Consider the following 13,089-nt stretch of genomic DNA (forward strand, 5'->3'; position numbering starts at 1 on the left):
TTAGCCATATATAATTTTTCAATCAATTGCCATCAATTGGCATTATCTATAGAGTGAAGTCTTGATAACAAATTAACATTAGTAATTTCCATTAACAATTCTTTATTATTTTTTTTTCTGAAAAAATATGCTTGCATTAAATAAAATGGTTGAATCAAATTGATATTTACAGTTTGGATACTCAATTTATAACTTCATAATTTAATTTACAGATTTAGGAATATTCAGGCGAGTGTTGCTGACCCTTTTGAATGATATCCGAGCAGGACCAAGTCACTGTTTCAAACCCATGTACCCAAACCGTATGGTTCTTCTAGTTTTAGGTACGTATATACTCATTAACTGTTCTGAAGGCATGTTTTGTGAATGTCACTATGCTACTGTGATTGACAAAATAATGTAGAAAGGTTATCTTCCTTTCTACTAAACTCATTTGATAAGAGACCGAGCATTGAAACTATGTAATCAATGTAAAGGTACCTAAACACGTAAATGGCTTGCTGGCTTAGGTTTCACAGAAGTTCTCCATATGCTAGCTGGAAAATTCACTTTTTTGGTTTAAAGACCATTTTAAAATGTGTTAGTATTTTATAATGCACTATTTAATATCATAAACGAGCACATTTTTTCTTCTTATCTTGGGATCCATAACACTGAGAAAATAAATCTGTGCATTTATATTTATATTCAGTAACGTAAAACATTAGGCTCAAGACATTGGACTAAATGTTGTACAAGATAATATTCATATGGAGAAACTAGTACTGTACTCACTTTATCCACAGAACTGTTTTTTCTTCTTCGTTCGATTAATTTCAGTGGCCACTGCCACCATCCTCGTTGGAACTTGCTGTACTGTTGCTTGGCGTGTGTCTTTTGTTTGTAGTTCTCTGGCTGCTGCTAGGTGCGCTGTTGTTAACTGAATGTCTATGTCCGTGTCGTCTGCTATTTCCCAGTGTTAACTGTTGTACTGTAGTAAGGGAATCCAAGTGTAGTGTGCCTGTCCGCTATCATTGTTTAGCTCATGCGGGAAGTGCATTATGACATGTGTTTCCTTCATTTTGGTGTCTACGAGTGTGTGGGCACTGTTTGACTTGTACCTTTTGAATATTATGGCTATTGTATTTGATGTGTTTAGCAAGACCAGTAGTGGGTTGGCCTTTTTCCCCATCTGTTAGGTGCTGTTGGATTCTTTCATTGACAGATCTGATGGACCTGCCAATGTAATGTGCCTTGCACTCGCACTCTGCATCGTATACACCTGGGTTATCAAGGGGGGAGAGGAAGTACCATTTGTGTTTGCTCTTAGTTTATCAGCTATTTTGGCATTGGATTTGTGCGCTACTTTGATGTCATATGGGAGAAGGGCTTTCGATATGCGGTTGGATGTGGTGGGATGGTAGGGGAAGGCAAACTATTTATATTTGCAGTTGGAGGTTGATTGTGGCTGGGTTGCTTGTGAACGGGTTGATTGTGGCTGGTTAGGGTGCCCTGACCTGTCTTTCCGCTTTACTGCACCAAATGGAAAGCTGTGCTTCTGTGTAGCCATGTTTCAGGGCTATTTCAGTGATGGTGGCTATCTCTTCTCGTAGATCCTCTTCTTTGCAACAGTAGGAGAAGGCTCTTCGATAAAAGTTCAGCCACACATTAGCTTTTTGTTTGGGGGGATGGCTAGAGAGAGCGTGTATGTACTGGTTTTCTGTAGACAGTGGTTATGAATTTATTAAGTGCACGGCTGTTGGTGAAGTCAAGGAAGTTGATCTCAACCTTTTAGTGAACAAGCTGAATAGCATCCACCCAAGGGTCAACACCGTAGAACAAGAGGAAAAATGGTAAGATCAACTTCCTGGACTTTTATCGAAGAGCCTTCTCCTACTGTTGCAGAGAAGAGGATCTACGAGAAGATACACCATCACTGAAATAGCCCTGAAACATGGCTACACAGAAGAACAACTTTCCACTTGGTGCAGTAAAGCGGAAAGACAGCTCAGTTTCCTAACCAGCCACAATCAACTCATCCACAATCAACCTCCAATGGTCAATATAAATGGTTTGCCTTCCTCTACCATCCCGCCACATCCAACTGTATATCCAAAGCCCTTCTCCCATATGACATCAAAGTAGCCCACAAACTCAATACCAAAATAGCTGATAAACTAAAGGTAAAAAAAAAAAGGTAAAGTGTTCCCCTGTGCATAGCACCACGCCATGAAGGCGTATAGGGGGTGAGGGGTAACGCCCCACACTTTCTTGATCCGGTCGTGAGTGGGGGTGATGTGATCAGCATCATGCCCCTGACCGCCTTTACCCCCCAGGGTTTCCCCCAGGTACCCATGTTATTCGACGCTGGGTGGGCGCCGGGGCCGCTTTCACCGTTAGAAAAGTTCCCGGATTTGAACCGGCCGGGGATCGAACCCGGGACCTTGAGCATGGTAGTCAGACGCGTTACCGACTGAGCCACCGCGGCCACTTGCTGATAAACTAAGCAAACACAAACGGTACTTCCTCTCCCCCCTTGATAACCCAGGTGTATAAGATGCAGGGTGCGAGTGCAAGGCACATTACATTGGCAGGTCCATCAGATCTGTCAATGAAAGAATACAGCAGCACCTAACAGATGAGGAAAAAGCCCAAACCACTACTGGTCTTGCTAAAGACATCAAATACCATAGCCATAAAATTCAAAAGGTACAAGTCAAACACAGTGCCCACACACTTGTAGACACCAAAATGAAGGAAACACATGCTATAATGCACTTCCCACATGAGCTAAACAATGATAGCGGACAGGCACACTACACTTGGATTTCCCTACTACAGTACAACAGTTAACACCGTGAAATAACAGAGGACACGGACACAGACGTACAGTTAACAACAGTGCACCTAGAGGCAGCCAGAAAACTACAAACAAAAGACACACGCCAAGCAACAGTACATCAAGTTCCAACGAGGATGGTGGCAGTGGTCACTGAAATTAATAGAAAGAATAAGAAAAAATAGTTTTGTGGATAAAGTGAGTACAGTACTAGTTTCTCCGTATTTATATACTACCTCGTCTCTCTTTTCCCAATTATGAAGACAATATTGTTTATTACTAAAGCATAGGTTAGCCTTATGCTACCTCTGTTAAGAATAAATGCTATGAGTGATTATATTTCACTTAAGGTTTGTTATTGGTTTGAACTTATTTGGGTTTTAAAATATAATATAAAAATATTTAAAAAATAAATATGTGCCAAAACCTGTAATAAGAGTAAGTGGAAACTAACCACTTATAGTATTTAGTATTAATAACATTGTTTAATTTATGTGTGTAATGTAAATTTGTACTTCCTTGATAGTGTAGTGATATCATTCCATCACCTTACAATCAAGAGGTTCCAGTTTCAATTCCCCGTAGTGGTGCATTTAATTTCTCAAATTCTATTTTATATACTAAGCTAAGTCATGATTAGCCTGGCTGTGCAGAAAATGGGTCTTAGAGTGAACTTTGTTCTGAATATGGGTTCAAGTTCTAAGCAGTACATAGAGGTTCCTTCTTTACTTTATTCTCAGTGTCAAAAAAATCAAAAGAGGAAGGAAGGTGGCTGTTAAATTACTTCTGTAGAATTGTATTTGACCAGTTTGTATTATTGTTATTTTCAGGTAACCTCTGTAACTGGGGAATAATCACATTTGGGATGATGAATCCCTTAGAGGACTTTGCGACGTATCTTCTCACGATATTCATGGCAAACCTGCTCTTGTACACCATGTTCTACATAGTGATGAAGGTGAGGCTTCTTTCTATTATCATTTTAAGGAAATTTAAAAACTTATTAAAGCAAAGCTTATGAGAATAAATGCTAGAAGTGATAAGTTTCACTTACTTTTGTATTGGTTTTGACACACATTTCATTTTGGACATATTTCCACTGTTTTCAACCATCTTCTTCAAGTGATAATGAGGATGATGTATACGAAAGCATGAATGAGAAGGAAGTAGTAAAAACTCACCAGACACTGCATAGTTGCCAGGTCCAGAGTGAAGAAAATCGTGGTTATCTCTCTAGACCTTTCGAAAAATTAGAAGTAGTAGGGTGTGGTGTGGGAGGGGAGCATGTGAGTAGGGGAAGGGTTTGGAATGAGGATGAGGGTTGGTGATGGGGGTTGCTTGGGGAAGTTAATTAGTGGTCTTAATCAGGCCAGGGGTGTGGTTTCGCTCATGGCTGATACGTAGGCCCTGTCCAAACTTTTCCGTACTGAAGTTGATTGTTGGATCATATCCATCATCCTTGTTAAGAATCAAATAGCCAAAACTAGTGATGAAAGTAAGTGAAAACCTACCACTTATAGTACAGCCTAATATATTACGTTGTTCGGAAAGTAAGTTCCATCATGCAATAAAATGAAAAATATAAATAGCAATATAATGACCTTTATAGGGGTGAGAATATATACATGGTACAACATTCACACATAATCGCCATAAGAATTCAAGCACGCATCACAGCGAGATACCAAGTTCGTTTTAACCTTATCATAGAACGTTTCCGCCTGAATGGAGAACCATTGAGAAGTTGCAAGTTTCAGTTCTTCGTCAGTACCATAATGTTCTCCAGCAAGGAATGCCTTAAGGTGGAGGAACAAATTAAAATCAGATGGGGTAAGATCAGGACTGTAAAGGGGTGTGGTAGTTTCTCCCAATGGAAGGTCGTCAGGAGTTCCTGAGTTGCATTTGCCACATGCGGACGAGCATTGTCGTGGAGGAGAATAACACCCCGACTGAGCATGCCACGTCGTTTGTTTTGGATTGCACGACGCAGGTTTTGAAGCGTCACACAATAGGTTTCGGCATTCAGGTGCTGTCCACGCTCCATAAATTCTACAAGCAATACTCCATGCCTATCCCAAAACACAGTGGACATGTTTCTTTTGTTCGTAAGCTTTGGTTTTCGTTGCGTTTTCCGTGTTGGCGCGGAGTGCCTCCACTCAATTGTGTTTCGCTTCTGTTCTGGGGTTTCATGCAAAACCAATGTCTTGTCTCCAGTCACAATCCGATCCAACAACTCTTCCCCCTCCTCACTATACCGTTTCAAAAACTCTAGTGCACTTCCCATTCTTTCCTTTTTGGCATTTTCGGAGAGCTGGTGAGGGACCCAACGGTTACACAATTTGCGAAATTTCAAATTCACTGTTACAATTTCATACAGCACAGTTCTGGAGATTTGTTCAAACTCTAATGACAGCTCAGACAAAGTGAAACCTCTGTTCTCCCTAATCTGCTCTTCCACTAAACGAACCAAATTGGGATTCACAACAGACGGTCGACCACTTCGTTCTTCATCATGAACACTAACCCGTCCACCACGAAACTGTCTCACCCATCTTCTTACCAATGAAGCACTCATTATTCCTTCCCCATACACCTCACAAATCTGACGGTGGATCTCCGCAGATGGAACATTACGTGCATCCAGAAAAAGGATCACGGACCGCACCTCACACGTGGCGGGAGTTTGGATTGTCCGAAACATAACAACAACGCACTACGCACTACTCTCCTGACCAAGTTGCCTCAGACTGGCGTCTGCACTTCATCAAGGTTGTGGCTACACAAGGCGCATGCGCATTCACACTGCCCCGCTTGCAGCGCCACGGTATTCATCAGTGGAACTTACTTTACGAACGACGTTATATATCATTGTTTGATAGACTTTAATTACAGTAGCATTGTGTTCTCTCAAAACATATTGTTATTCGGATGAATTCCAGAGACGCTATGTGACCTACAAGAAAGTCAAACAAAATGGCAGAAGCACGGTTGTTGTTGAGGAGCACAATGCCAATTTGAAGTGTTGTTTAAATTTGAACCTGTGTGAGAAGTATGACGATAATGGAGCTGTGAGGTTGTACCAAAAAGATGTGGCACCAACTACACTGGCAGCACTTTAGGAAGAAATTGAAATGTCATGCACAGCAACCTCAGTGGTCATTTTGTCCAATGGTGCTCGAGCAGTTGTTTGCTGAAATTTGGATGCTACTGGTGACTATATTGAGCACCTGTTGTAATAGTACAGACTAGGGATGTGCCGAAGCCGATTACAGGTGTATAAAAATCAGCAGAAATTTACATATCGGCATCAGCAAAAATCCGATATTTAAACCGGTACAGGTTATACTAGAGATTTACCTTCTAATAAGTTTTATATTCTAGTTTTGTAAGATTTATTGAAAATTAGGTTATGATCCCTCATTATTGTAGAGTTTTTGTAATAAAATTATTGCCAACTCTCATTCAGAGGATCAACCTAACTCAAAATCGGAAATAAAACAGTACATTGCTGAACCAGGATCTGCTCTTGTATTGGAAATTCAAGAATGAGTATTCAAACCTGAAGCAAGTGCTGAGAAAATACTTGGGCATACTGCATCAGTATTCAGTGATTGAGTGTTCAGTGTTGCTGAACAGATTTGCGATAAGAGAAGAAGTAGGTTACTTCCTGAAGTGCTTCCACAACTCGTGTTTCTGAAGTTGAATCTGGTAGCAGTTAATTTCCAACATTAAGAACAGGAATTCATTTTGCATTTCAAAGAACTGCTTGTATACTAATGTAAAATCTCTTGAGAATCCATGTTCTTCTTAAAGGTTCACATAACCACTTTTTGTAGATGCAAATGTACATTTGCATCTCTTGAGAATATATATGTATATACATATGATATGCAATACAAATGTACATAGCAAATTTATTTTTGTCATGCTGAAAATAACATCCCATTTCTGTTTAATAATCTTATGTATCAGAATCGGTTAAATATCGGCATCGGTTCCAAAAATTATCGGTGAGTACATCGGCATCGGTAAATTTTCAGCGTCGTCATATTCCTAGTACAGACATTACAGAGTCATCCCTTGATGCTTACTTACTCTATAGCATTGTTAAACGTGAAGGTTTATGCCTGCAGCAACACAAGCTTTCTCTCTGTCCCTATCCTGGGCAAGATAATTCCAATCATTTCCATCCTTACAGATTTTTGGCCTTCATACAGGTCTCTTACCATCAGGTTTCCCAACAAGAATCCTGTAAATCCTGTAAACTCTTCTTTCCTCTCCCATTCGTATCCATGGCCTCATGTTGCTATTTCTTGACAGTACCTTTTTTTTTTACAGTGCGGAGTTGTCAGCTCTACACCTAACCCCCAATATGAATGGAAAACCTCACCTGTCGTTGGTCAGCATATCCCTTGGCAGCACCTACCCTACCTCTGCCAATTGTGTTACGCTCATAGAGCCATGACAGGACAGCTGTATAAATACAGTAGTCATTCCTTGATGCATGCATAAATTTAGTATTAAAGCTTTTATACAGTTTTGTTTGTCCCCTCTGTATGTATTGATAAATACATTTGCAACTTTCCTTCTTCTTTTTCTAGCAAACAAGTATGTTGAAAAGCAAGGGTATTAAAGAAATACGATAATGTGGGATTTATGTTGAATTTATCATGCATGTACTTGATAAATTACATGCTTTATTTTCTAACAGTTTATTTGTTTGCACATCAATTTATATTTATTTTGAAGGTGTAGCTGTTAAATTTTATATGAAATATTTCCTTTCCCAGTTATGTCACAGAGAAAGAATATTGCCCCAGCCGCTGATCTACATTGTATTGGCCGTAGCTTCATGGTCCGCAGCACTGTACTTCTTTATCAACAAGTCAATATCATGGAAGGTAAGTGGTGTGGAAAGTAGTGTACAGGGGATGGACAAAAATATGGAAACACCTACGAAGAGAAGCCGGAATACTGTAGCTAATAAGGTGCAGGACCGCCTTTAGCTTCCAAAACGACCCGCAGTCTACGAGGACTGGACAAATACAAGTCCTGGATGGTGGATAATGGGATCTTGCACCATTCTTCCTGCAAGACATGGTCACAATCCTCCTCAGTGTTCTGTCTCTGTCACTCAGTGTACATTTTCATCCCCGCAGGTGTTTATCTGATGATGTCTTTCCAGACACACTATTATGTTGTCATGATCTTGGATACAGTCCCTCTTGATACGCCAAACATGGCTACTTTGGTAACAGAGGCGCCTGCAAGGCGGGCACCGACAATTTGCCCTCTTTGAAACACTGTCAGCTCGGACATGATTCAGTATCAACTGCACTGCTCGCTATCTACTGCGTAACTGTCGACTTCTGCCAGTCTGACAGGGTCCTATCTCACGGCACAAAACAAAAGAATGTCGCACCTCATCTGATTTCAAGTGGAAAAATTGCATTGGTAGCACCCGTTCCCAATTTCGTAGTGTTTCCTTATTTTTGTCCATCCCCTGTATTTGAGGGTGGATAATAGCCAGTGAAAGTCAGTTGTTTCACTGGTCAATAAAGTCAGTTGCTTTCAACTTAATCTATAATTTGTCAGTTTTTTGTGTGTTTTTTTAATGGTTAGTAAAGTTAGTATTTTTTGTTTTCATGGCTGCGATTTGTGATGTTTGATTTTCATTAGAGCATTTTGGGGAATGCACAGTGACTTCTCGGTGAAAACTAACAATATGATGAAGGCTGGCTGATGAGCAAGATAAAATTATTTTATTAAAAAACCATACACAACACAAAAACATCATGGTTAGAAAATTACTAAAATTGGTCCTGATCTCTCAACTTCTTTCTGGAGTCATAAACCATAACTCCACTTTGTGCATGGCATCATGATTGTGAACATGCCACAATAGTAGAGATAACAATAGGTTATGTAAATTGTAAAACAGCATGCAACAGTGCAGAAAACCAATGAGAAATGGAAGAGTTCATTAAGAACATTTTTTTTTCACAAAAAGTAATTTTGCCTTACAGTAATTATATTTTAATCTGATAATGATAATTTTTAAAAGGTTTTTTTTTTTTACTTCAAATGCTTTTGTGAAATATAGAAAATATATTTCACTCTTCATAAAGACATTAGTTGTGTGACAACAGAGAAAGGTGCAAAAGCTAGCTTTGGAGATATGGAAACCAGAATATACATTTGTAATTGAAATGAAATTGGTCAGTCGTTAGTCAGTATTTGGTCGGTGAGGTTAATTTTGACCATTTTATTGGTTTCCACCCCTGCAATTACTGATTTATTTTTTTATTTTTGGCATTTTGGAGCATACATGATGGCATCCTAGCCTAGTAGTAATAATTGTTATTGTACTGACAATGTAGCCCAATTATGAAAGTGTTTCTTGAACATTGACCCTTCATAATGGCTGACAATTTTTTTTATATATTCTGGTGTGACTTATAGGTTTTTTACAACTGTTTATATTGTAATTAGGGCAGAGCTAATAACAATACTTAAAAATAGTAACATTTTAAAGTAGTTCAGAATATTTATAGATTTTAATATATTTGTATATAACATTTCCATTCGAACTATGGTTTACCACAGGAATGTACCAGAGTTTTTGTTCAAAATATTCATAATTTCACATGATATAATTTAATCACAGAATCCATTCCTCGAACACATTTCATGTTGTCTCTTAATGAAGGTTTGTTTTCCTCAATGAAGAATATTTGTTTTATGTACGAGAATAATGGCAACATTGTTGCATTTCAGCTTACCCCAGCTCAATCAAGAACTTTCAATCAGCCATGCTTTGTCCTGGACTTCTATGATGGACACGACGTGTGGCATTTTCTATCAGCAGCCAGTATGTTTTTCTCATTCATGGTAAGATATCTCCTTTATAAAGATCAATTTTAAATTTAAATTAAGATTGTTCTGTCATGTGTCCAATGACATTAATGAATAAACTTGATAATTGAAATACATATATTGTGAAAGAAAAGAAGTGCATTAATGTTATTATTTTTAACGAAGTAATTGATTAATTAATTAATTTTTATAATGCTTAAATAATCAATACATTTTGTTAAAGGAAAAGCAAAATAAACCATATCAAACCAAACCAAACAATTTTTTTTCTTGTAAGTTTATTTTTTCCCATTATTATTAAATTTATACTTTTATTGAGAAGAAAACTCTAATAAAATATGTAGTAACAGTGTTATTGAAAGTTTTAGTCCACTTTGTACACAAGAGACCATCATATATTTAGATATTCATATGTGCTATTATACACACACGTGAATACATCAAAAATTTTATATTTAAGATGGTTAACACATGGTATCAGTGATGAAATAACGTGTCCTTTTTTTTAGGTCCTCCTTACACTGGATGACGATTTGGTGTTCGTGCAGAGGGACAAAATACCTGTATTTTGAACACAATTACCTTGTAACAGTATATTTTCGAACCAAATGAAAGACTGAAACATGAAAGCATGAAACAATATGCAAATGCAGCAGATTTGGAATTGGAAGAAAGGACACTGGAGAGTGATCTTGAAGCCACGTAGAACTTCGCAATAGTAGTTGCTTTCTTAGGTGAGATTAAAGTAGAAAAATATGTGCTCTCAGACTGTCAGTTCTAATACCTTGAATAGAAATAATCACCTATGTTCTCCTTTGAAATCTGTTTTCAAATTATGATTTTGAACACCTTGTCCATGGGTCTTACTTTAATTGACATAGAGGTTCATAGTAATCCTGGTGTTTATTTAAGAAAGTCATTGATTTACCTAAAGAACAAACCTTTTGCTTGCTTTTTGACTCTGACATAATGAAATTATGTCATTTAACATAAGCTAATTCTATGTAATGTGATGAAATGATCCTTAGTTAAAAGGTAAAACATTTTTACTTTAGTGATTTATTTTTAAAAGGGAAATTCTTAAGAAATGTGTACTATTATGAAGTACTGGTATTTTTTTTAATTTTCAGTGTCGCTGTTACCTGATGTTTTAGGTAGTGTCCTCCATTTTCATGAGTTTAGTATTCAGTTTTCTTCAAAACCAGTTCTGTTTTTAATGATAGCTTTCATCGAAAGATACATCAAGGATTGATATTTCTGTCAATGTAGTTTTTGTATTCTTTGAATAGTACACAATATTCTGAACTGTTAGTCGTAATTCTTTCTTGAAAGGCAAGATTAGGACAGGATGTGTGCAAATGTGCATCCAAAATAGTTATTTTTTATTATTTTAAAAAGTACTCACCTTGGCTCATCATTAAGGTGTTTGACGCTGCATTCTCCAACCAATAAGTGTTCCTGTTTCAAAATCTATCCCTGATGAAGCCAAGTGAACGGGGCAAAATGTAAGATATCGGCTATTTGTGATATGCCAATCAGCACATGGCATGAACCAAGCTTTAATTAGAGATTTTTAACATTATTTCTAATTCAGTACGGAATTACTTCAGTATGAAAGTAGGAGAGACATTGGAATTACAATACATAGCAGTAGAAATATGTGATTATTTTGAACAGATGATATATTTTTTTGTGTTTTGATACAGATTGATCAATATTATGTTTTTGCTGATACAGAAATTCTACTACTCTGGTATAAAGTTATAAATGTCCCATCAAGAACATGAATGGTTCATTGGGCTCTGGAATTAATGTACATATTCAGGTAACTGCAATGAGTATTGCATTTGATACAGAAAATGCAGGTTCAAGTATTGACCGTGCAAAATCAGGACATATGATGCATATGTTTATTTTTATTAATAACAAAATTTTGCACTACATTACAGGCTATTTATAGGTATATATCAGATCATACAAATATCAGTAATTTTACTATTAAACTGATACACTGATATGTTTATATCGGCAAACAGACAGTTGGTCTGTTTCCTTCCAACCTTTTGGTTTATATTCTGTTGTTTTTAATTTTAATGTTGTTGGTTTACTTGGTGCGTGAATGATAAGTTTATTCCAAGTGCAGGTAATAATAAAAAATATAAATGTTGTGTTCTAAGTATGAAATATTCAATCTTTTAACTTATGCTGGAATGTTCCTCTCTTTTTATTTGTATTGACTCTGTTCATTAAGCCACATAACATATGAGAAAAAAATAGGGATATATATTACAGTAGATCTTATTTTTATGAAACTGAACATAAATGAAAGGAACAAGCATCTGTTGGTATGGTTTTCTTAATTACTTCACTATTAGGAACGAGCCAATACCACTTTGTACCAATACCCATACCCATGTTGGTATTCTCACCAGTACCGGTGCTTGAAAATTGCAACAATTAAAAGTTATGTAAAATATTGATTTATATTAGTGAGTAAGAATTAGTCTCCAATTATATCCATCAATTTATTACAAGAGTTTTGCTTTAAAATATTCAAGAAGTACATCAGTACCTGTTAATTGATCACAAAATCCATTTTTTTTGCACTATTCTGGTGTAAAATGAATTAAATAGATTGAGATTTTGAAATTTACATAATAATTATACCCCATGAAAGTGTTGCATGGCAATTTTGCAGATCAAAAGTGTTGGCAGGTATTGGTAAATAAGTTTCTGATACTGATACCACTAATATCATTTGATATTGATACGTCAGCGGCGGCACCAGGATTAATCATCTAGGGGTGCTGAGGGGGGTCTGGAATGAAATATAGGGAGTGGGATGTTGAAAGTATGGAAAACATCGAACATAAGGACACCCGCAGGATTTCTCTCCAGAGGGGCAGGGGGGGGGGGCAGAGTAAGATTTCATATCTTTCCAGGAACTTATATTTTACCTTTATTATTCTTGCTGCTGTTACACAAATTATGAAATTAAAATTGAATTGAAAGTAGTGTTGCTGCGAAGTTCAGGTTTGACTTCACTATTTAAATAGAAACTGGATTCACGTTGTATCATTTCCATAAACATCTAACATTTGTTGTTAAACAGTTCTTTGTCTTTTTTTTTTTAACTTTTTCACGATTCACAGATATCAGAGACCACTGCTGAGTGTTCAATTTGTGTGCGTTGGGTAAAAGAAAATCGCTATGCTACCTGAACTTCTACTATTTGCAAATAAGACAACATGTACTAAAATATGAAATCATGTAGTTAGTTTCTTGTAATTATCATACTGCTTCCCTTACATTATAGATGTGTGCATAAGCAACAACGAAAAAAACAACCAGCTTAATACAACTTGCGTTAAATAATTTCCCTGGCACAACCCAAT

At 37.0% G+C, this 13,089-nt stretch overlaps 1 protein-coding gene across 1 annotated transcript in view; it reads left to right on the forward strand.

Annotated features, from left to right (window-relative positions):
* LOC145986739 (SID1 transmembrane family member 1-like) overlaps positions 1-12,604 on the forward strand; it is a 42,427-nt gene extending 29,823 nt beyond the window's left edge. Inside the window, exons 13-17 of the mRNA XM_083121096.1 lie at positions 213-323; positions 3,649-3,776; positions 7,609-7,719; positions 9,596-9,709; positions 10,204-12,604. Coding sequence (XP_082977222.1) covers positions 213-323; positions 3,649-3,776; positions 7,609-7,719; positions 9,596-9,709; positions 10,204-10,266 — 527 coding nt within the window. The 3' untranslated portion in view covers positions 10,267-12,604. The remainder of the gene's footprint in view (positions 1-212; positions 324-3,648; positions 3,777-7,608; positions 7,720-9,595; positions 9,710-10,203) is intronic.
* Positions 12,605-13,089: the final 485 nt, after the last annotated feature.

Source organism: Lepisma saccharinum, chromosome 4 (assembly GCF_977018435.1).
Source record: "Lepisma saccharinum chromosome 4, izLepSacc3.1, whole genome shotgun sequence".
NCBI classification, from domain to species: Eukaryota; Metazoa; Arthropoda; class Insecta; order Zygentoma; family Lepismatidae; genus Lepisma; species Lepisma saccharinum.